Raw genomic sequence first — 23,358 nt, 5'->3', positions numbered from 1 at the left:
AGCTGCTCTCTTTCTCCCTCAATTAACCTCTCCCAACGTTCCCCCTATCTGGCCCCATATACCCAATCACGAGCATCATTGCCCTCGTCGCCACCACGATGTCTTCAGGTATGTCCGAAGACAAGATTTCCTTCGCAGGGACAAGCGAAGACTCCGACTCGGATCATGGTTCAGAGCTACTCCCCAAGGTCCGACAACGTCGTTCCCCAGGACAAACATTGTTGCCATCAATACTCATCAAGTCGCTTTTCTTTCTGCTAGGCTTGATTCTTGGCATAACAATAGCCACTATTGTCAGCCAACAAATCCAGCAAGGAATAGAGATGGATTTGGACCGGCAATGTGCGATGCGCACGTCGCAGTACTGTAAGTCAACTTTCATCTATAAATTAAGAAGTTCAACTGCTGCTGCTGCGTGTTATGCATTTTTGACTCTTGGATAAGTATACTGATGGCAATGAACTAAACTTAGCGCCCGTGCTTAACGAAGTTGATCACGCGTACTCAATCACGTCCTTTAATGGTTCATTTATGAAAGAAGTGGTATATCGTCTCCAAGGGTCGCCCAGAGTGGACGCGGCATGGGAGGCTTTGGGTATTGAGTGTTAGTTATTATTGTTAATGGGAGATGGGTTACGCAAGGCTAACAGGGAAATAGATAGAGCCTCCATCATCCCAGAGAATGAAGGGATTGCGAGCGGGCTCACAAAGCACCACGTTCAACGAGCAAAAAAATATGGAGGTGGTTTCTTCGTGAATGTGGAAGGCCTACACCACTTACATTGCCTGGTACGTTATGTTTGGATACTTGTTACCAGCATCTAACCAAAGCACTTGGGATTTAGAATTTGGTTCGCAAGTCCCTTTACTTCAACTACAATTATTATAAGGCTATAGGCGATGACGCGTTTGACCTCGAAGAAAATATCTTTAAAAGTCACCTTAGTAAGTTGGCCTGTACAAGTGCACCTCATCCTATATTTTCAGAGTACTAAGACGTATTGTGTGTCTATTAGCACATTGCTTGGATATCGTTCGACAAGTGCTCATGTGCAATGTGGATAATGGGGTGCTTGGGCAAGTATGGACTCATCAGCCAAATACGAAGCAACCTCAGGCATTCCCCGATTTCAACACCCGACACAAATGCAAAAATTATGAGGCAGTTCGTGTATGGGCTGAGGCACATCAGGTGCCACCTGATGAGGAACTTCCTGCCGACTATATTGCTCCTTGGGATACGGATGATGTCATCCCATACATCCCTTGAATATTCAGGCTGCACGGCTTGGGAAGGATCAGAATCAAATGCCTTCGTTGCCAGTGTTAGGTTGATGGATTTAACCTCAGTACCCAGATTCTGTTTGCTAGACCTTCATGAATGGATGTATTGCCTCTGTATCTGCTCAAATCCCGCTCTTTCCGAGGCGCTGCAAAGCATGCTGTAGATATTAACCAGAATTCTTTAGCACCGGGAAAAGCTCTTGTTACTGTCGCTAGTGTTATGTACAATATGATATATAACCAATTTCACAAAAATCACCCCAGCAGTAAAGCGCTCATCTCCTCAACCATCGGCAGGGCACCACGGCCGTCTTCAATAGTGGCGTCTACAACCACTAACGCCGTCCATAATCTCCTATCGTCAGTACGCTTAGCCGTCCTCTGTAGAGGCTGTAAGGTTGAAATCTGGAAGCAAGTGAAGGCCCATAACAACATATCCTCAGCCGGCACCTTTCCAATCAACGAATAATAGGGGGTTGGCGTCATGTCACAATAAGACCGTGACCACCTCAGTTTCCTCTGCCTCATTGTAGAGGACCTCGAGCTGGAAGACGGCGATAGCGCAGTCCGTCACTGGCACAGCATAGCTACGAACAGCATCTCCGTTACGCTTGTCACTCCCGGGCGTTCTTTATGTACCAAACAGACGACTCCATCATATCTCAGGAGCGTATAAGCGCAAGTCAAGTAATGGTATTCCATTACTAGGTTGGATGACCAGGAAATGGCCCACCCACGAATATGGACCACCACCCCCACACCAGCCACACAACCTTAATGAGATTACCCCTGAATGCTTATACTCCCCACAACAAGACCAATAATGGGTCAATTTCTATGGAAGTTATACCAAAATGTAGCTCAATCACTGTCAGAGTCAGACATTTTGTCTGCTTCCCTCTTACGCCGAGTTTGAACCCGATAACGTGTGCTACGCCGCACAGGCTCGGCTGGCTCCGGCTGCTCCACATCCTCCTTGGGCACCACTTCTTTCCCCACCACCCTCCCTTCAATACGAGCCTCTTCCAGGTCACAAAGCCTTACAAACTTAGAATTCGAATCTTCTCTATTCAACTTGCGCCTTTTCTTTGCGTCCTGGGCTTTGTGGGCGTTTTGTTGGTGCCTTGCCGCATCAGCTTTGTGGATGGATGCCTCAGATCTCAGTGTAAGTATAGTACTGGTGAGAGTCTCTACCGCAAGCCGTTTTCCGGCCGGCGTATGGTTCTTGAGTAGGTCCCTGACCTCCTTGGCTACCTGAGAGTCCTCCACGGTATAGAAAGTAGGTGTTTTTGAAGAGAGATCCAATGGCACCACAGGGACTACCACCTGGCTTAAAGAGAGCGGTTTGCGCCTACGTATAGGCCATAATCCTGTCCTACGCCAGCCGCTAGCAATATTCTCTTTCCTAAAGCCCTACTTGCGGGCAAGGTTATATAGCCGGACCAAGTCGACTTTACCGTTAGGTATATAGTTAATAAGGGCGTCGTTTATAGCTATAAGCCTCTTATACGCCTTCTTCACACTAGAAAAGTAACTAATATTAAGGGTTAAAAGACGTGAGAATAGTAGAGGAGTAAGAAAAGAAGGTAAATATTACTCCTATAGTACCGGATTATAAAGTCGTTAATGGTATATGGGCTATAGCTATTATAAATAAAAAGACGTGGTTCTAATAGGTCCTTTAGTTAAGTCTTTAAAATAAAAACCTCTTTAAGCTATCCTATAGTAAAGTCGTTATTAATTTAACTATTTAATAATATAGTTATATATTAGTCCTTATCGTATTAGACCTTAAACTATTACTTTTAAAGGTCTTAGCTTTTAAAGATTACCCCGTGTGACGAACCCCTGTACAGAACCTATGAAACAGATACAGGTTGAAGGTAACTTCTGACAATTGGTTCGGTGCAGCTAAATAGTGCACAACAAGATGTCTTAATGTAAATACTAGATACCGTGGATACGATCTGTTATTGCATACTGCGAAACTGTCTATCTACACCAGCCAGTTCCTCCGTATATATAGACCTTGATTCCTCAAGTACCTCCGTACCCGGCTCACCACGCTCACCCAGTGAGCCAGGTGAGCCGGCTCACTTCTGCCAAGAGGTAAGCGCCCCACTGTCCCGCAGCCCCACCGTCGTTCTTCACTTGATTGGCTGCTGCAGCTCTCTACTTAGCCTTGCTATATGATTGGTCTGTGACACCCCGGGAGGGGGGACTTTCCTATCCTAGGAAATATACTCTAACATAATAATTTAGGTCTTTCTTTTATTTTATTTAATATATATAGACTTTTTATCCTTTATTAAAGAATTTATAATTAAGCCTTTCTTTTCCTAACTTTTTATTATTCTTATTTTATTATAATTATACTTATTCTTAAGCTTAATTTAATTAACGGTAAAATATAGGTTAAAGAATTTATTAATATTTTCCGGGGTAACTTCGTTAATTCTAGTATAGTTAATTTTCTTTCTTATTTTTATTTTAATATTAGAATAATAGTTAATAAATTGAGTTACTTAGTGCTTCTTAATAGAGTGGATATTGGTTTATTTAGTTAATATACTGGCTGCTAAAGCTTTTATATTAGCGTGGGTGGGAGCGTAATTAAGGCTTTCCTAACAAAGGATCCATTAAACGATAAGGTTTTCCTGGCCCTAAGTAAACCGCTATTGATTTTTATAAGCCTCTTTATAAACCTGGGTTCCTAAGATACGGTACCTCAGTGTAGAACGTGGAACTCCGTGCTTATCGGACGCTTGGCACTAACTTATACCAGTAAGCATGTCTTGTTCGGCATTTGCGAGATCTTCCTCGATATATTTAGCCATTGATGGGTACCTGGAGCAAAAAAGAGAAAAAGAAATGGTCCATTTTTGACCTCTGGGGGTGGAATATAAAGTTGGGGGGGCCTTTCGGAGGTCCAGGGTTGTTGAGGGTTTAGTGTGGAAAATGGCACTGGTAAGTTCAGGCCAATGTGGGCCACCTCTGTGGGTGGGCCATTTCCTGGTCATCCAACCTACTTTCTATTCTTATTGAGGCACCGGTTTGTTACCTTTAACGGACAGTTTATCAAGTCTTTTTCCATCGCACGAATCTCTATTACCCTTAGTGGGGCCTCCACTGCTGCAGCATATCGTATGACTGTTGGGGACGAACTTCTAAATAGACTGGTGCCGTCGGTGGTTGATGCATCTGGGCCTCATTTAGATTGGTTAAAATGGGAAGTGAGTCAATAGAATAGGTGTCCTGTTGCAACCGTTGGGATAGGGAGAGTGGCGAGGAAGCCGAGGGTGATTGTTTCATGACTTCGGGACTTGATGTTAGTGTCCAGGTTACGAAGACAGAGGCGAGGGTGAGGAGCCAACAACAGATATTACCAGGGTCGTAGAAGGATGACACTAGGGACGGACTGTCATTGTGATTATCTTTCGATACCTAGGGACGTGTTGATACTGATTCGAGACCAGTGTTGAGGAAAAGGCCGCAATGAACAAGAAGTCAAAGTATTGGAATAATGGACTTTAAAGGATTTTACTGAGGGTTTCAGATCAGCTGATCAGAAAACCATTCTGTATTTGTTCCTGCTGGAAATTCCGGTTCCCTAAATTGAGTTAGTAGCGGTCCTGCGGTTGAAGATGCAGTTGGTGGCGGTTTTCGGCGACTGTAATATTGTCTTTGATCCCAATACTACTACCTCTTCCCCAGCAGTCTTTGAGCTTGGTGCGGTCAATAAAACTCATCTATTGGAAGCCGATCCAGATATTGCTGGAACAGGTGTAAGTTGGCATAATCTGGCTTCACGCTTGAGTGTATGAGCTAGCTGAACGATATCGCTTACAACTGCTGGTCACAGGTGCTGTGGGCGTTCTGGGGGCCCAACATTGCCATTCTGGAATTGTGTTTTCTAATTATCTTGTTCCGGAATGAGTTTCTTTACAACGAGAAATTGGATCGGTTAGTTTGTGCTTTTCTCGTACTTGGTCAATATACCGCAGTTTGCTGACATGAACATACTACTAGTGAAACGGTTTCTTGGAGGCCAATTACCACACCTGTCAAAAAGGCGTGGAGCCACGTTACTTCCGGTAGACAGACTCACAGAAGACCGGCATCAAACCAGTTGCCTGTGCATTCACGGCGAGATACCCAGGCCCAGCACCAGGCGGTTCCCTCTGCCTCTGTAAACGTTGCGAGTTTCATCGCCGACCAGGGCCACCATGACGGTAGCATGACTATGAAGTATTCTTCTGTAGCACCACTCCCAGCATTTTATTCACACCCAGCCTCCCCAGCTCAGCCAAACTCATTCACGCCCTACACCCCTACACCGATATCCCAGCCCGCAAGGCCATCCACCCCTCCGTCTTTCACACCCTACACCCCTACAGCAACCTTCGAACCCTCAAGATCATCCACCCCGCCACCACCACGCACTCCCAGTCCTCAAAAACAAGAACCATCTCCCCACACAAGTGAGGTCAACATTCCCGACACTGCCACCACCAAAACTCGTGCCTCCCCGAGACCCCGAACGAAATCCGAGATTTTGTACGACCTCTTTCAGGCTGCTCTCCTCTCCATCTCCGACTCCCAACTCCTTCTAAGCGTCGCCCAAATGATCAACTTTGCCATTTCGGGCCTCTGCACCACCTCCCGATACCATGTCAACATCGGCCTTCACCTAGTTCTCATCTCCTGCTGGAGCTGTCTCATATCCTGCTGGAGCTGTCTCATATCCATCTCCCTTCTCCGGAACTTCTGGAAGAACCCCGCCACAGCATTTCTCCGCGTTGCGGCACTGGCTGTGCTGATGGGGACTAATGGAACCCTGATTTTGAGTGACCGGTATGGCGTCTTTGCTGACGCAGAGTACACGGCTGAATATCGACCTCCTCCCGTCCACGAGCGAAACAGCAGTCTCCTTTTCTTACCAGCGGCCTGCTTCATTGATAAGCAGCTTCACACCGAGACGTTCAACTACATCAAAGACCAGCCAACATTGTTGGCGGCTGTTGGTGCTGCAGATACCAAGACCATGAGGTCGGAGACGGTCCTTTGGGGCCTTATTATTCCAGTTACTATCATTTGTGTCATTGTTTCATACTTTCAGATTCTTTCTCAGCCCCCTACCACCGATATCCCAAAAGCCGTCCAGATCTTACAGGATTATAGTATATTGCCTTGATATCAAAGATTCCAAAACCTGGGATTTGTGGCTGGGCTAGAGGGAGCAAACAACTATATACCTGAGGTGAGGGCCTGGGCTGTGCCGCAGTAATGAGCCAAGTCCAGCACAAACGCGTACGGACATCCAAGCGTGATCCAGTCGTTCAGCTGAATCCTTAGCAAAACGCATTCCTTGCGATGGCACACAGATGATCATGATCTCGGCTTTAAAGATCGGAGTGGTAAGTGTCCAGATATATAAAGAGCTATGCTTCATAATTATTCCGTCTGAGAGCCTGAAAATACGAGCTCGATGTACCGAAGTACCTATATTTTTTACCGCCCGTTTTATTTTCGATTTTTATTTTCTGTCGGCGCTTATATGCTTCAGGTTCATTGGAAGACTGAGGGGTGTGAATGTAGAAGATAGGGAGAGAAATCTTCCTCAGTTTTTGGCAGTATGTCTTCCGAAATCTGCATTAGATTTCCCTGGAAATGACAGTCTGGGTGTATTGCCCGGTATCCCCTGTTCTTTTTTCTCTGCTGACTCTGCTTGAACTGATTAGCGTCAGAGTGGCGTAATTAAGTTGTGTGTGGAGCAGGAAAAGTAGAGCGGGCACTGCAAGCCTTGTACCTAGTGCAACGCCAAGTAATGGAAGGATTCAGCCGCGTCATAGACTTGGGAATAGCTTTAGTATTCAATGGAACCTCGGATGGATAAACAGCAGCTCGGGAGGGCTTGCCGTGGCTTGGATAGAAGGAATGGGACTATTCATGTATAAATACGTGGCTTTCAGCGCTCTTGAAAGCTTTCATTTGTTCATCAGAGCAATCAATTCATTCTAAGACTGAAGGGTTTTCCACCTCCACATTGTGATCCCCATCTGGGAAGACCACCATAACTTTGCGCAGCTTGTCGAGATTTGGGGTTGGGTACCTACGCGACACGAGGCACGGCGCCGGAATGGACAATTGCTGGCAGAGCCGGGCCCATTCTTTGTGTCGTGGAGCAGGGCGAGGAGAGCACGAGGTGGAGGCAAAAGGAGAAAGAGGTTGGCCCAGGAGAGACCGGGGAGATATGTAGCTGCTACTGAGTTGGCGAAGCTGGTTGAGGGCTGAAGGGGACCAAGGTAAGGGTTATACCCAGCAAAGGAGAGTATATTGGGATATGGTGGAGCTGAGACGAGAAGGAGAGGGATTGTAGGGATAGGTAATCACTGATCCCTCTTAATTCCTGCCTGAACTGCCTATTTAGATCAAGATAACATGTAGCCCCGTGGCTTTCGAATTGTGATTGGCAAAGACGTAACGGGAGCGGCGTGCTCTTGCTCCAACATTTCTTCTGCTACAGGTAACAATAAATCCACGAGGCCACACACAGCCAAGGTCCCGCACCCCTATTACCCCTGAACACCAGCGTAAAGTATGCTAATTGGACCAGCCTCTCAAGTCTCATCAACTAGGCCACCGCAAACCCTTGCCCGTTGGTACCTGTACAAGGGTCATTTGACAAAGCTCTTATCCATGCGGACGCCGATCTGCTTGATAGCCTCGCCAATCTTCTTTTCATTCCTATAAGGGTTGGCGCCATTGATGGATGTGTCTGCATCTGAGTTTCAGGGGCCTGTTCCATAGTTTCCTTCACCTCGGAGTTGCCGCCTTCACTTGAAAGGGTTATCAAATCCCACGGGCCACGGAAGGTGCCGTCCTGCAAGCATCCAGAGCAAAGGTGGTTTGAGGATCCATAACGGTGTACAAGTGGCAAACTAAAAGAATATCGGTGTGCTGAGTGATAAAGGATGCGCGACAAGGTGCGGGTTCCACATCTATCAGCTTTCAAACCCCAAAGGAGAGCCTCATACGGAGAGATTCCGCTCGCTGACTAAAGTAAGCATGCAAGGTAACATAGCACAGCATTGATAAGTACGTTGGCTGCGTAGCGAGAGCAGCAACTGCAGCCACCGGACCGTACTATAGGCTTAGATAGGCTGGACCTTCCAATTGGTAGTTGGCTCTGGGCTGCGCCTTCGTAAACCCACTCTCTTCCAACAGAATTCGGCAGTTTGGTGCCGGTGAAGGTCATCCAACGACCTTTTAAGGGCGTAGAAGCGAGCTTTGGGGGCAGTAGCCTGGGGCTACGCCGGCCTATCTCCGACCCATATAAGAATGCCCCAAGCCGACAGACCGGGCCCTGGGGCCCATGGTTAATAAGATGCTAGTAACCGTGTGAAATCCGCCCTTAATGGCGACATTACCGGAAATCCTTCTCCAATATTCACCTCCGGCCCGATTCGTTGCTACGAGCAAGCAAATAATATCCCGAGCTTCAGCAATAACACAGGGGCCATGGATGACGACAGCGATGGTCATACCAGGTGGCCTGCCTGCCACCGGTGTCACAGTTCCAAATTGCGCTGCAGGAGGGCTCCCAACCAGAGAGCATGCAACCGGTGCATCCGGGCCCAGGCCGAATGCTCCCCTCGTCCCTCGCGGCGGGGCCAGCAGGTTGCGAGTACGACGGCGAATCTAAACAATGCCGTTTATCCAACCCAAGGGACGGGCTCCACTCTGCCGGTCATGGATCTAAGCATGGGCGGCACTACCAGCTCAACAACACCGCCTGATAATATCAAGGCATTGGACTCGTCCAGTCTTGGCACTCTCGATACACTCGACTCACGTATGCTCCAGGCCATGGACTCGTGGCCACGGCTGAGCGGATCTGACATTTCCTCCCCTATCAATCCGCTATTGTACCAAGATTTCTTCCATCTCACAGAGGTGCCGACGGCATTGGGCGGCAAGCCTCAGCTGGGTGGGCTCCAGAATGCCTCGGCGAGTGAAGCTGAGGGGAGCCAGGCGAGCCAAATTGACCGCACAATGAACGATAGCGAACAAGCACTTGGGCACCGACAAAGCCGGACAACCGGCCTGGATGCTCGGGTCCACGAGCTCGCCCGCCTCAACATTCTTCTGGTGAGTCAGCAGGAAGCAACGGCAGAGTCCATCCACGCACTGCGGGCGTCGCCAGAAGCCCAGGCGTATGGCGGCCGCCAGAGTGATTGCTTGAACTTGGAGGAAACGCTGCGGATAGCGCTCCAGCTGCTTAGTATCCTCCGCCAGTCGGCGCCGGCCCATGATCCGGCGACGGCCCATGATCCGGCGACGGCCCTGCTCTTCCTCTCGTGCTATTCGCGCCTGGCAGCCATCTTCCGCAACGTGTTCGAGTGCCTCCAGCGGATTCTCGACGAGGGCAGCACCATCTCGCAGACGCCGCTGTCTCGCCTGTTCCCCCGCGTGCAGCTGGGGTCAGTCTGTCTCGGCGACGGGAGCGAGCGGCTGCAGGCCGAGATGGTGCTCGATGCTTCCGAGCGTGTCTTTATCGACATCTCGATGAAGATTGAACTAAGATTCACCGAGAAGGACCCCACATCTTCTGGGGGGCAGGAAGCAGAGTCTCAGTGGCCCACCTTTGGCATGTTGGATGAAGGTATTCGCATTGTGCCCGCGGAGCGCTCGGTGGTGACGGGACTTGTAGACAAGCTTAGAAGCGCATTGAAGCAATATTAGACTCGGATCCAGACAAGATAAGAGCTAGATATGGAGATGTGCAAACAATGATGAGATATAATAATCATCAACCACCGTTGAGAAACGAACAAGAAAGCGTTGTTGTTGTGAGCTTTTATTTGCTGAAGGCGACCCCACGAGGCGGGAGATCGCTCGAAAGATCCATTTAATGATAGGTACCAGACGTACACTAGCTATACATGAAGATGTACACAGGTACCTATGTCAAGCCGTTGGGTAGTCTCGGTGGCGGTACTATGCCAGTCCCCCTCTCCAAACAAGGTTTTCCAGCTTGTATCCACGAAGAGTGCCCCTTGTGAGCACCCATCTAGAGGTTCTAAGGTCTTTGAATGTGCCTCAAACACCAGTGTGTCGATGGCCGATATGGCCCGAAAAAACGAGAAAGCGTGCTCATGAAAACTGGCAAAGTAAACCAACCAAAACTCCCACCATGTGGTGCTCTATCTACAACTCCTATCCAACCCGCGCCTCGTACTTCTCCACGAGTTTCTTTTGCACCGTCACGCCCAGCTCCCTCAAGCTCGGCGCGCGCACAATCTCCAGCACAGTAACCTCGGCCCCAAGCCGTCGACGGATCCAGTTCCGGAGCTCGATGCTGATCAGCGAGTCAATGCCCACCGACGCCAGCGGGCCGTCGAGGTCCAGCTCGTCCTCGGACCGCATCATGAAGCCGAGGAGCGTATTTTTGATCTCGCGTGCGATCAGCGCCGCCGTATCTGCCGACCGGAGCAGCGTCATGTTAGAGCTGATTTCCCGCAGCAACCGCGTCAGCTCCTCGTCCGACGACGACGCTCCGCCGCCCGACCCGGCGCCGCCCGTGTCCTCCAGGTTGCGATACACCAGCATCCGCGGGTCCTTGCGCCAGACGGTGCGGTTGGCGGGTGCCGTGATGGGCAGCAGGGAGCGCATGCCGATACCCATCTGCGAAGGCTGTGCATAGCGGTACATGGCATCATCACCGCCGGGGGCGGCCGGCGTCGTCGCTCGGGCCGCCGACCGCTTGAGCATGAGCTCGACACAGTCTAGCAGCGCGGGCTCTTCCATGATGTACTGGGATGTGGCCCGTAGTGAGTCGAGAACGTCCGTGTTTTCGCTGACATAGCCCACGTCCCCGATGACGCCAATGTTGAGCACGCTGGCCGGCAGCCCGAGCGAGTGACGGTACTGCACGAAGGCGTCGAGGAAGGTGTTGCCGGCGTTGTAATTGGCCTGGCCCCACTGCCCGCTCATGGCGCCAGCGGAACTGAAGAGGAAGAACAGGTCCAGCGGCTCGGCCTGCTCGCGGGCGAGTGCATTGTGCAGATTCCAGGTGCCCTGGATCTTGGGCCGGGACGCCGTCACCCAGTCGTCCCACGACATATCGACCAGACTGTTGTCCTGCACAATAAAAGTTAGCGCCCATTGGCACTATTAGTAAGTAGATAGGAGGCAACATACCCGGAGGACCATGGATGCCTGCAGCACACCAGCAATCGGCCTTCCCGCTGCCTTGATGGCCAGCAACACATCCTCATAGTTGGACACATCGCCTGATACCCTTACGGTCGTGCAGCCCAGAGCTTCAAGCTCGAGGACGAAAGGGTCATGGTCAGAAACAGACGCGGCTGACCGGGACAGGAAGACAAAATGTCTAGCCCCCTTTTCGGCAAGCCAAGTTGTGATGGCGCGACCCAGGCCACCCAGACCACCGACGAGAAGATACGCACCATCGCTCCGCAACACTATCGGATTGCGGGTCGCCTCAGACACGAGTTCGTTGCGATTCTCGGGCATAGTGACCACGATCTTTCCCATGTGCTGAGCCTTCTGCATGAACCGAATGGCGTCGGATATGCCGGTGGCGGGCAGGGTTGTCAGGGGGGAAATGGGGCGCAGATGTCCTTGCGTGTAGAAGGCAAGGGCGCGTTCCATGAGGCTTTTAGCGGCGTCAGTACAAAGTTCAAAAGCAAGTGCCAGGCTCACTGCCGTCGAGTCCACTCACCTCTTGATCATCAGGGGTCGCTCAGTGGAGAAGCGCAGTAGATCAAAGCCAACAAATGCCCGGTTCGCCTCGAACACGTCCATGGCCAGCAGCCCTTGACCGACAAGATCGCGGCGACCAATCTCGACAAAGGTGCCAAACTTGGCTACGCACTTCCAGGACGCGTGCAGGAGCTCGCCTGCCAGGGAGTTGAGGACAACGTCGACGCCGCGCCCTCCGGTCTCCTGCAGCAGTGCGGGAAGGAAAGACGCATCTCGGGAGTTAAAGATGTGATGGCGCGGAATGTGGAAGCGGTCCACAATGTACTCGGCCTTTGACTCGTTGCCGACGGTGCAGTAAATCTGCGCCGCGTAACTTTGTTAGTTTTCAATGGCGACGACCCCGGACATGGAGGCGTTTCCAACACGTACCTCAGCGCCAATCATCTTGGCAACTTCAATAGCCGCGATACCAACACCACCCGTGGCCGAGTGAATAAGCACCGACTAAAGACGTCTGTTAGTATTGGCTGTGAGAAGCACGCAATCATCACTGGGCTGACTTACCATGCCCCTTGCTAGGCGACCGACGTCGAGGAGACAGTATATAGCGGTACAATAAACGGCGAGCATTGAGGCACCCTCCTCAAACGTCAGGGTATCTGGCATCTTGACGCATAGCGTTTCTGACACTTGCAGAGAAGTGGTAAACGACCCGCTCGAGCTGGCAATGACGCGATCGCCGACACGATGCTCGGTGACGCTGGATCCGACGGCTGTCACGGTGCCGCTGCACTCGTAGCCCATGCCGCGCCCGATGGAGTAGGGCTCGGCCACAATCCCCAGCGAGACGAGGACATCCTGTAATAATACTGTCAGCTTGGCCTTCACGGGGTGTATGTTGGGTGAGGGAGGTGAGGGAAGTTGCCAAACAACCTAGCAAGCGGCTTGAAGGGAAAGAAAGAAATTAAGGGGCGGAAAAGACGAGGCCGTGTTTACCTTGAAATTCAACCCAACAGCCTGCACCTCAACCCGAACATCATTCTCCCCCAGCGCCGTCTCGGCTCTCCGCTCCCAGAATAGCGTATTCACCAGACCAGGACGATGTTGCTCCAGCTTCAGCACCGTCTTTTTCGCGGGCCCATCCTCTCCATCACCCGCCGTGGTAATCCCCTTTGCGACATCAACAAAGTGGTATCGGCCAATCAGCACCCTACCCCCAACGCACGCCCACTCCGCCTCAGACCTGACATCCTCCTCCTCCGGCCCCCGGCGCTGAAACTCGGCCAACACAGCCGGCACGGCCCCAAACTCAACATCGACCTGGCCCAAACAATCCAACTCTAGCGTCGCAAAATCCAACCCCGTCTCCGTGCGCAGCACGCGCGCCACTCCGACCACGGGCGCAAAGCGCGGGTCCACGCAGCCGACCTGGCTCGCGCCCGTGAGCCACAGCACGCCGCAGCCGCGGTCGCGCGCCTGCCGCACCAGCTCCTGGAAGGAGGCAAGCCGGCCCGGTGTGAGGTTGTGGAAGAAGGGTTCGGCGAGGTCTAGTGCTACGAGAATGTCTTGGTTTTCTGGGAGGGACGGGGTGTCGAGGGTGTGCAGGTCGATTTGGTAGCCGGAGAGCTGGAGCTGGGCGCGAAGAGAGGCCATGACGGCTATGGCGGTGGTGGTAGCGGTCTCTCCCGAATGGAGCAGGGTGACTCGTTTCGGGGGTGGTGGCTGCGGTGCGGCGGGCGTGGTGATGATGTTGTTGTTGAGGTAGCCGTCGTATGCGACTGCTTCTGCGCCGGCGAAGCCTGCCGCGCGCAGCTCTGTGTCCCAGCGGGCGCTGTCCATGTACGGCTCGGGAAACCGCAAATCGGCGCCACCGAGCCACCAGCCCGGCAGGACGCCCATGACGAAGTTGATCCATTTGGTTTCTGCAAGCCGAGTATTTAGTGACTGATGCCATCACGTCTAGGAACATGCGGTTACTTACCTGGAGAAAGTTCCTGCAGGAACAGCCTTCCCCGAGGGTGGACGAGCTTGCGGACGTTGGACAGGGTCTCGTGGATGTTTGGTGTTGCGTGTAAGACCTAGCGATGGCATCGATATTAGCACTCACTCTTCCACCACCATCACTGTGGCTGTGGTCTGTCACTTACATTGCAGGCGATAATAAGGTCGAAGCTCTCGGGATCGAAACCCTGTTCCAGGGGGTCCTTGGAAATATCCAGCACGGCATACTGGAGGCCCTCATACTCCTTGAAGCGTTCCTTGGCAGCGGGGAAGAAGCCCGGGGACACATCAGTGTAGGTGTACGACAGGTACATGCGCTCACCATAAGCTGACTTGAGAGCGGGCAGGACGGTCGCCGTTGTCCCACCGGTGCCCGCGCCAATCTCCAGCACCCTGAGGTTGGGCTTTCGGTGAGCCACTAGATCAAGGAACGCCGAGTACTCCGAATTCTGCATAAAATCGTACAGCTGGTGGAGGACATTGTCTTCGAGCAGGAGGGCCAGCTCGTCCGTGGTACCGCTGAAGATGGAGTCGCAGTTGCTGGCGATGCGGTAGACGGCCGTCGCCGCTGCGTGCGCCTCCGTGTCCAAGAGCTGGGCGTACAGCGTGTCGACCGTCTCTTGGCGGCGAGCCGGGGACATGTCGACATCGCTTTGCTGAGAAGACAAGCATCCGTAGCGGCCACCCAAGATGTCAACGCAAAGGCCGTCCAGCCATTGTCGAAAGTGCGCGAGATGGGGCCTGGACGGTTCGACGACCCGCAGCCGCTCGGCGGCGTCAAGCATGCACAGCGCCGAGAACCTGTCGAGTAGTTTGTGGACGTCATGCCGGTCCTTTGCCGGGCGGATGAGGGTGGTGGTGTCCATCAAGTTGACGTCTTCCTTCCACTCGAGCTCGACAGCCGCGTGGGGGTCTTGTCCGCCGTCGCCCTCGGCGTCGCTGATGACGGACACCTGCATGCCCTTCACCGAGATGACTACCTTGCCATCTGACACGGCAACAGCATCTGCAATGCGCGCATTCTTGCGCTCCTCGGTGATGCGGACCTCCATGGCCATGTCTGGTGTTGCCGGGGGTCCAATGTACATCTCGTCAATGTACGTGGGGATGGCCACCCGGTCAAACCGCCTGGTCAGGCCGTTGGTCAATGCCGGGGCTATTGCTTGTGGCACAAGATCCAGCGTCACGGGGTGGATGGCGTAGAGCGACTCTCCGTCGCGGATATCGTTTGTCATGTGCGTCAGCAGCGTTGGCTCTACGGGGTTGGCAGTGATGTCCCTAAGTCCGAGGAACCGGGGACCGTACTCGAGCCCAAGCGAACGCAGCTTGCGGTACCAGGCCTTTCGCGAAACCACGCGCGGCAACGGCGCCAGATCGGGGGCCTCGTGCGGGAACTCGGAGCCTGCCGAGACCTGCCCGAAGGCGTGCTTCAGCCAGCTGCCGTTTTGGTAGCTGGAGATGGTAAAGTTGTACCAGACCGAGTCGGCCGAGTTGGTCAGCGGCACGCGCTGGAGCTGTGTGATGGTTTCCGTCGCGGTTTCTTGGACTAGGATCATGGCCGCCTTGATGTGCACACGCCGAACCGTAAAGTCGGTGGCGCCCGTGAGCTGCCGCACAGCCTCGCCCGCCATGGTGACGTAGCCCACGCCGGGGAAGACGATGTCGCCAGCGACTTCATGCTCCTTGATCCAGGGCACCGACTCAAGCCGCAGCAGGTTCCGCCAGGCCGGGCTGGAATCGGTGCTTTCCAGAATCCGGGAGCCCAGCACATCATGGTGTGGGAACTTCCGGTGGCGCCACTCTCGTGCCAGGCGGCTCTCGTACCACATAGGCTCTTCGTAGTGCCAGGGGTACAGAGGCAGATCCACGAGGAATTTACCTTCACCGACAACCGGGGCGAGATGTAGGGGCTGGTTGGCGGACCACAGGTGGCCCACTGCATGGAGCAGGTCAGAGTGGGAGTTATTCCCGCGTGTCAGGATGTTCATATACTCGTCGGTGGACTTGGCGGATTTGAGTATCTGGCGCAGTGGACCGGCCAGCGCCGAGTGCGGCCCGATCTCGACAAACGTCTTGCGCCCCGGCTCCCGCAGGATCTGGCTGACGGCGGTGGAGAAACGAACGGGCGAGACCAAGTTGTTGACCCAATACTCAGGCCCCAGTTCCCTGCCGCTCTTTACTGTTTTACAGGAGACAGTGGAGTAAAACGGTATGTTGGGGTCGTTTGCGTTGATCATGTTGCTGAGGAGCTCTTCATAGAGCGGTGCCACTTGTCGCATGTGATCTGTTCATGTCATTAGCAAACGTGAAGGTGCCTCGAGAGGCTGCTTTGTGCTGGTATATGCATAAAGAGAACCAGGCGAGGGGGGAACGAGAGATTACTCACGAGAATGATATGCCCGGTCAACCTGCAATGCCCGAACCAAGATGTCCGGGTTCGCCTCTTTGATATTCTGCATCACCCCTTCCAGCGCGTCTTTATCTCCAGTGAGGGTTGTGCTCTCAGGGCTGTTCTCGCAGCCGATCAGGACGCCGCTGCTGAGATACGGCTCGACCTCCTTGCGCCCGAGGCCCACGGCAGCCATGCCGCCTGGCTTTTTTGTCGAATCTACCGAGAGCATGACCTTGCCTCGGTAGTACGCAATTGCGATACCTTCGTTCGCCGTTATGGCGCCGCTGGCATACGCCGCGGCAATCTCACCGCTCGAGTGGCCGACCACAGCGCCTGGCGTGATATTGTAACTCGTCAAAAGGTCCACGAGCGCCATCTGGATAGCGGTGCAGCAGGGCTGTGACAGTTCAGCTGAGGAAATGCGGCTGCGGCTCTTGGGAGCCTGAATCTCGTCTATGCAGCGTGTTAGTACTTGGGAACTTGGGACTCGGGGTACAACTTAGTCATGACTTGCCAATCAAACTCCACTGCGGGCCGTCGGGAAGTGTTTGCAAGAACTTGTCCATGTCTCGGAGGCTCTGTCTGAATTCGGGGACATTCTTGATCAGCGCCATGCCCATCTGCGCCCACTGTGCCCCCTGCCCGCTAAAGACGAAGACGAGCCTTGACGGCTCGCGAGAAGCCGGGCGGGGCGAGACAACTGGCGTCCAGTCGTCCACTCCATCTGTTACGCAGAATGCCCGGTAGCTCAGGGCGTCGCGCTTTAGGGCCAGCGAGAAGCTCATGTCGCGCAGCTGTGACGGGTGAGAGAGGTGGTAGGCTTGATGCTGTGACACCATCGACTGGAGCGCTTTGGGGTGTTTGGCGGAGAAGAGAAGCAGGCGCAAGCCGGGGTCGGCATCGAAGGCCTCGACATCGCCTTTGTGTGCCATCGCATTTGCAGCTCCGAATGAGGAAGCGGACGAGAGTAGGACCTGATTGGATAAAGATACAGGTGAGTGTCTGAGTTGCAGCGTGCATTTTGTGCATTGTTTCTTACATGAGCGTTAGAGCCCCCTATTCCGAAACTGTTGACTCCAACAACATGGTCTCGGTCCTTGGGCCAGGGCTGGGGCTCAGTCGGGACTGTGAGCTTGCACTCCTTGAACGGAACTGCAACATACATGGTTAGAAAGAAGCGGTTTGCACGGTTGGGGCGCTGATGTCTTACTTTTGGGATTTGGCGTGGTGAAGTTGAGATTGGGCGGAATCGTCTCGTTCTCCAGAGCCAACGTCATCTTGATCAGACTCGAAAGACCCGAGGCTCCCTCGCTATGCCCCAGGTTTGTTTTCACCTGCCTCAATCAGATTCTGCCAGGCACAGCTATCAAAATGCGGGGATTTACTCACCGATCCAATGTATATTCCGTAATCTCCAAAGATGTTGGCCACCGCGAGTGTCTCAATGGGGTCCCCGACCTAGATGTTGAACGGCGGAATAAGCATCATATCACACCAATATCACACTCGCATGGATACACGTACAGCAGTTCCGGTTCCGTGACACTCAATCATAGCTGTCTTAGAAAAGTCGGAAATGCCCGCCAGCTGGTGGCCGCGCCGGATGAGAGCCTCATGAGCAGCCGTGTTCGGAGCCGTGAGCGTCGAGGATTTGCCGCCGGCATTGACAGCAGTCGACCGGACCACGGACCGAATCGGATCGCCATCTCGGATGGCGTCGCTGAGCTTCTTGACGTAGATGGCCGAGACGGCCTCGCCGCGGGCGTAGCCGTCGGCGTCTGCATCAAATGTCTTGCAGAGAGCACTCGGAGACATGACGCCCTGCTCTTGCATGGTGATGGTCGTCCGCGGCGAGCAGATGACGTTGGCGCATGCCACAATGGCCGACTCGCACTCTCCGGAGAAAATAGCGTGGCAGGCGTCATGGAGTGCCGTCAGCGACGACGAGCAGGCTGTCCTGATGGTGACACTATAGAGGAATTAGTCACCTCGCTCACCCCCAACGAAGCAGTTGTGTTGTGACAACTTGCCTTGGGCCCATGAAGCCGAACTCGTAGTGGATACGATTCGCCGACATGTAGTCGCCGTACCCCGTCAAGCGGTACATGTGGTAGTGCTGAGGATCGCGGCCGTCGAGTTCCAGCCAGTCGCCTTCAAAAGTGCCGAGGTACACGCCGACCTTCTTACCTCGGAGCTGGTCGGGTTTCTGACCAGCGTTCTGTAGGCACTCGTAGACGACTTCGAGCGTCAGTCGCTGCTGCGGGTCCATGGCCTCGATTTCTTTCTTGGTCATGGACCAGAACGAGGAGTCCATGTTGGCCAGGTTGACGTTGTCGAGGAAATAGCCGAACTTGCTGGCTGTGTGCCCAATCTTGCCTGGGCCGTACCAGCCCTCGGCGTTGTATCGGTCCTCTGGAACCTCACACCGCCCGCTGCGTCCGTTGTAGAGCATGTCCCAGAAGCCTGCAGCATCGGTGATGCCGCCTGGGAGTCGCATGCCCATGCCACAGATGGCGATAGGCTCGACCGGCGGTTGGGTTTGGGTCTTGCTGCCATTGGGGAGACCACTCCCATTCGAGAGTCCGTTGCCATTGGGATGGCCGTTCACCGAGTCTCCGTTTGTGGTTCTTTCAGACGTCGGATGGTGGTCCCCATTCATAATGCCATTGCCATTGGTTCGGCCATTCTGTCCTTCCTGAGACACGGGCTGATCTTCAAACCTCAGGTCGGCCATGGCTCCTGTGGAAAGCACCGAGAAGCGAAGGTATGGCGACGAGTGCTAAGTAACTGCTAGGCTGTGCTGTAGTAAGACAAGAGTTACAAAGCTTCGACGAATGTGCAAGGTACGGAACGCTAAACAAAAGAGTCAAGTAAGCAGCAGCCTACAGTCTCCCGTCTACATACCAGACATGGCATTAATATCAATAGCCTTATAGTGGCATCCGTCGTCTCGGGATGTCTCCTTTGGTCTGTTCCCCTAATCCGGCTTCCGAACCCAGCGAGGCCGGATGTCACGCTTGCACGTGGCATATTCATCTTGGTGCACCCGGCAATCCTCCGTAGACTTCGGTAAGCCCATCGGCGTCGAAAGAACGCTTCATGGTTCTGACGCAGCACGCCGCAGACACGCGTCGGGAATCCGCAAACCGCAACCCGCAGCCAACAGACCGATAAGTCGGATCACCGATACGACACCGACTTTGTCGGATTGTTGCCTGTTCGGCTGTTCCACTCAGCACCGAAACAGCCAGTCTGCCGGACGTGATGATGTGCTGGCTCTTCCGGACGGACGGGATTCCTGGGCATCACAGCGGCCATTCTGTTAGTGGTCCAACGCCAGCAGACTCAGTTGCGAAGTGCTTGCCTAATACTGCTAATGACCTGCAGGTATTTGCACTCATAACTGTCCCTAAAGACGATACGCCTCCCAAGCTACCAACATCAACATCCCTAACGCGCCTCGTCAATTCCATCGCACTCCACAGACAGTCTCAGCATGGCAGTGATGGCACCTCAGATGGGTGAAAAGAGTGAAACGAATGGGGCTAACGGCACTCATGCCACGCCGCCAATGCCAGGACTTTGGATCACGGGGATTGCCTCCCAATATCCTCCATATCTCCTAGGGCCAGAGAAGTTGGATGAGTTTGCGAAGAGGTTCTTTGACGTGGAGAAGCCAGGGTAAGTGGTGCAGGTCGAATCCATTCCCCGCTTGACTCTGTCGCTTCTGAGCCGTGCTGACATGCTGTGGTTGGCAATAGTTTGAAAAAGCTCCTCCAGATCAACAAAACAAGTGGCATCGACACGCGCGCCTCCATCGGGGACTACCAAACCGGTTTCGCCAGCCGCCCGGAGGCCCCAACCCTTGCCGATCTGGACAAATTCTACCGCCGGGCAGGCGTCGACCTCGCCGCGCAGGCATGCCGCAAGGCACTGAAAGAATGGGGCGGCCGTCCCTGCGACATCACGCACACCATCGCCGTGACCTGCACGAACCAGGGCAACCCGGGCTACGACCTTCTAGTGGCGCGCCGCCTGGGCCTGCCGCACACGGTTGACCGCATGCTGCTGCACGGCGTGGGCTGCGCCGGCGGGCTGGCCATCATGCGCGCGGCGGCCCAGGTCGCCAGCGGCGCTGCGTCCCGGGGCAAGCCGGCGCGTGTGCTGGCCTTCGCGTGTGAGTTGTGCACGCCCAACGTGCGGCACGACCTGGCCGAGGCCGCGGCTTGCGCAGACCCGGCCGACGTGAGCATCGCGGGCGTGTTGTTTGCTGATGGCGCCGCCGCGTTTGTGCTTTGCAACGACGCCGGGCTGCTGTTACCGCAGGACGACGCCGGTGACGACGACGGCGGCAGGGACTCGGGTCGGGCTGAGCCTCTATTCCAGCTGCTCGAGTGGGACAACGCGACTATCCCGGACACGATGCAGCACATGGCCTTCTACGCCGAAGGCACCGGGTTCCGTACTGTGTTGACCCGTGATGTGCCCTCATTTACCAAGACGGCCATCGGGCCCATGTTCAGGGACCTGCTGCCGGGGTTTCGGGAGAAGACGGAGCTGAAGAGTCTCGATGTGGCCGACTTCGACTGGGCTCTGCACCCGGGCGGAGAGGCCATCATCCAAGGGGCGCAGGAGATGCTGGATTTGACCAGCGAACAGCTGCGGGCTACTCGGGAGATATACAGGACGCGGGGCAACTCATCCAGTCCAACTGTATTGGCAGTGCTGGACCTGCTGCGGAAGATGGGCCGCGGCAAGGATCATGTTGTTGCGACATCATTTGGCCCTGGCTTGGCTATTGAAATGTCTTTACTCAAACGGTGCCGGGCGGGCGACGGTGTTTGAATGATATGGACATACTTGCGAGCACTAGTTATCTACCCAGCAATCGTGTGTAGGAGGAATCAAGACAGACTTACACGCTTGCAGTCCGTACTACTCAGTGTCACTTGTATCCGGCCCGGTTACCAAGTGAAATCGCTACCTGGTAAGTTACTTGAAATACTACCATTAGTAGGTAGTCACTCTTAGTACCATTCGACATCTAATACGTCACGTTCTGCTTTAAAACGAAGCCAAACGTATCATGGGTTGACGACAGTGACCAATCGATCGCCGAGTCAACGAATGAGGAAGGTATTCTGCAGAGTCTGATCTACATGCTTCTGATCTTTTTGTTGAGGACTTAGGGTTATGGTTAGGGTTAGGGTTAGAGTTCGGGTCTTTTTGTTGAGGACCAAAACATCATCCAAGGCCTGTAATTAAGAATAGCTCCAACAAACAAAAAACATCCACTGCACACACGCTCATAGACTCTCGATTATTCCCTTACACATCCATCAGCCATCAACCGTCAACCATCCCATCCGGCGTGCCACAACAGCCATGACACTCCCGCACACGGAGGGCGACGACGGCAGCCCAGAGGGACCACTGCCAGCACCTCCAACTCCGTTGGTGCCTCTGGGCAACAACATTTTCCTGTTTGAACCCAGTGTCCCGTCAGCGGCACACGACAAGATCAGTGGCAGTGGCAGCGCCAGCGGATGCCCGCCGCCGTCCCTGATCATTCTCTGCACGTGGCTTGGGGGCGCGACCACGCCACGGGTCGCCAAATACGTCGAGGGCTACCGGAAAGCATTTCCCGATGCAACCCTTGTCTTGGTCCGTACAGTCTTTGCCGATATCTCGGCTCGCTCGTTTGCGGCCGTCCGTTCTCGGCTGCGGCCAGCCCGAGACGCCATCATCAAAGCGTTGCAGCCGCCGCCGACGACAACTCGGACTACCGAGTCCGGCACCACCAATCCTGTCATTCCTCAGGCCCTGCTCCACATCTTTTCCCACGGCGGCTGCAATACGGCCATACAACTGGCCCTGTCCATATCCGAGGTGGCCGGCACGCTTCTGTGCGACCACCTGCGCCAGGTTGTCTTCGACTGCTGCCCGGGCGACACTTCATTCGCCAAGGCCTTCAATGCGGCGATTTTGTCACTGCCCGCTACCAGCTCGGCCCCCATCCGAGCGCTCGGCACGGCTGCCGTATTCGCGGCTGTGGCCACCGTCACGGCGCTGCAAAAGGCCGGCTTCATGTCCTCAGTCAACGATATGCGGCGTGAGCTGAACAAGCCAACCCTGTTCGGCACCGCCGCCCGTCGGCTCTATCTCTTCTCCCGTGCTGACCGCATGGTGGGACCCGCTGACGTTCAATCCCATGCCCAGCTCGCGCGAGAAGCTGGATGTGAGGTTGGGCTTGTGCTCTTCCGAGAGGCACCCCACTGTGCACTCGTCACCGAGGACGCTACCAAATATTGGCGTGCCATCCAAGGCTGCTGGATGGGGGAGTCTCTGCCGCAACTAAATGGCGAGTCAAAGCTATGAAGGGAGACTAGACCGTCTTGTGTCTTTTATGTCCGGGTCGCCTGCACCCTCAATATCCGGTCCTGGCAACCCGCACCATTGCTGTCCCACCCTTCCAACCCCTGTCCTGCCCAGACGCCATGGCCTCCCAAACCCTTCCATTCGTCTTTCATCTTCTCATCGAGACAGCCGCAGCCGCGTCCTTCATCTTCCGGCCGGAACAACAACTGCCCGACTGCTCCGCGGCTGCGAAGCTGATTTTGCGCCAGTACGGCGGGCTTCTCCTCTCAACAAACCTCGTCTGTCTGGTCGCCATCTTCCACCACCAGCCACCCTCTTGCGGCACGGGCGCCACGAGACTTCTCGCTGCGGCTCTAGGCACTTATCACGCCTGGCCCATCCATCGTGCTCTCCCGCGTCTACAATACAAGGTACAAGGCGACAGCGAAGGACAAGGCGCCGCGTTGGGAGGGCCGGCTGTGCATTTGGCGTTGCACTCGCTGTGTCTTGCCGCTTTCCTCGCGGTGGCAGTCTTTGGAGACGACAAGGGGGCTTGAAGGACTGACCGGTTGTCGGTGATGCTTGGCCTGCCGGCC

At 54.2% G+C, this 23,358-nt stretch overlaps 9 protein-coding genes across 9 annotated transcripts; 7 read left to right on the top strand and 2 right to left on the bottom strand.

Moving 5' to 3' along the window:
- The first annotated feature begins 31 nt into the window (after positions 1-31).
- QC763_700840 (uncharacterized protein) lies at positions 32-1,351 on the top strand. Its single transcript, XM_062915098.1, has 5 exons — positions 32-366; positions 473-604; positions 659-789; positions 846-945; positions 1,017-1,351. Exons 1-5 carry the CDS (start codon positions 99-101, stop codon positions 1,268-1,270), a joined length of 885 nt encoding a protein of 294 aa, XP_062763062.1. The 5' UTR covers positions 32-98; the 3' UTR covers positions 1,271-1,351.
- A 3,577-nt stretch (positions 1,352-4,928) lies between these two features.
- On the top strand, positions 4,929-6,478 carry QC763_700805 (uncharacterized protein; the record flags this gene model as incomplete). The annotated part of the gene is made up of 2 exons (XM_062915092.1): positions 4,929-5,069; positions 5,387-6,478. The coding sequence occupies 2 exons, from the start codon at positions 4,929-4,931 to the stop codon at positions 6,476-6,478; spliced, it is 1,233 nt and encodes a 410-aa protein (XP_062763061.1).
- A 2,327-nt stretch (positions 6,479-8,805) lies between these two features.
- On the top strand, positions 8,806-10,029 carry QC763_607345 (uncharacterized protein; the record flags this gene model as incomplete). Its single annotated transcript, XM_062914574.1, is given in 2 exon segments — positions 8,806-9,603; positions 9,622-10,029. 2 exon segments carry the CDS (start codon positions 8,806-8,808, stop codon positions 10,027-10,029), a joined length of 1,206 nt encoding a protein of 401 aa, XP_062763060.1.
- A 253-nt stretch (positions 10,030-10,282) lies between these two features.
- On the bottom strand, positions 10,283-19,139 carry QC763_607340 (Type I Iterative PKS; the record flags this gene model as incomplete). Its single annotated transcript, XM_062914573.1, has 15 exons — positions 10,283-11,427; positions 11,488-11,965; positions 12,032-12,372; positions 12,442-12,516; positions 12,577-12,870; positions 13,009-13,934; positions 13,994-14,090; positions 14,160-16,297; positions 16,400-16,858; positions 16,929-17,379; positions 17,445-17,557; positions 17,616-17,739; positions 17,795-17,863; positions 17,930-18,374; positions 18,436-19,139. 15 exons carry the CDS (start codon positions 19,137-19,139, stop codon positions 10,504-10,506), a joined length of 7,638 nt encoding a protein of 2,545 aa, XP_062763059.1. The 3' UTR covers positions 10,283-10,503.
- QC763_0095000 (uncharacterized protein) lies at positions 19,138-19,670 on the top strand (the record flags this gene model as incomplete). Its single annotated transcript, XM_062906296.1, has 3 exons — positions 19,138-19,169; positions 19,334-19,474; positions 19,565-19,670. The coding sequence occupies 3 exons, from the start codon at positions 19,138-19,140 to the stop codon at positions 19,668-19,670; spliced, it is 279 nt and encodes a 92-aa protein (XP_062763058.1).
- QC763_0094990 (uncharacterized protein) lies at positions 19,438-19,903 on the bottom strand (the record flags this gene model as incomplete). The annotated part of the gene is made up of 2 exons (XM_062906295.1): positions 19,438-19,703; positions 19,861-19,903. 2 exons carry the CDS (start codon positions 19,901-19,903, stop codon positions 19,438-19,440), a joined length of 309 nt encoding a protein of 102 aa, XP_062763057.1.
- On the top strand, positions 19,902-21,389 carry QC763_607330 (uncharacterized protein; the record flags this gene model as incomplete). The annotated part of the gene is made up of 2 exons (XM_062914572.1): positions 19,902-20,086; positions 20,167-21,389. 2 exons carry the CDS (start codon positions 19,902-19,904, stop codon positions 21,248-21,250), a joined length of 1,269 nt encoding a protein of 422 aa, XP_062763056.1. The 3' UTR covers positions 21,251-21,389.
- A 401-nt stretch (positions 21,390-21,790) lies between these two features.
- On the top strand, positions 21,791-22,783 carry QC763_0094970 (uncharacterized protein; the record flags this gene model as incomplete). The annotated part of the gene is made up of 1 exon (XM_062906294.1): positions 21,791-22,783. The coding sequence occupies one exon, from the start codon at positions 21,791-21,793 to the stop codon at positions 22,781-22,783; it is 993 nt and encodes a 330-aa protein (XP_062763055.1).
- Positions 22,784-22,902: 119 nt separating this feature from the next.
- QC763_0094960 (uncharacterized protein) lies at positions 22,903-23,319 on the top strand (the record flags this gene model as incomplete). The annotated part of the gene is given in 2 exon segments (XM_062906293.1): positions 22,903-23,108; positions 23,121-23,319. 2 exon segments carry the CDS (start codon positions 22,903-22,905, stop codon positions 23,317-23,319), a joined length of 405 nt encoding a protein of 134 aa, XP_062763054.1.
- Positions 23,320-23,358: the final 39 nt, after the last annotated feature.

This window comes from Podospora pseudopauciseta, chromosome 6, assembly GCF_035222475.1.
Source record: "Podospora pseudopauciseta strain CBS 411.78 chromosome 6, whole genome shotgun sequence".
NCBI lineage: Eukaryota > Fungi > Ascomycota > Sordariomycetes > Sordariales > Podosporaceae > Podospora > Podospora pseudopauciseta.
The sequence above is the reverse complement of the archived record's forward strand: the minus strand, read 5'-3'. Positions and strand labels throughout refer to the sequence as shown.

Coding starts and splice junctions, on each gene's coding strand:
- QC763_700840 (XM_062915098.1), top strand. CDS start 99: ATGTCTTCAGGTATGTCCGAAGACAAGATTTCCTTCGCAGGGACAAGC. Junction 367..472: donor GATGCGCACGTCGCAGTACT/GTAAGTCAACTT, acceptor AACTAAACTTAG/CGCCCGTGCTTAACGAAGTT. Junction 605..658: donor GGAGGCTTTGGGTATTGAGT/GTTAGTTATTAT, acceptor ACAGGGAAATAG/ATAGAGCCTCCATCATCCCA.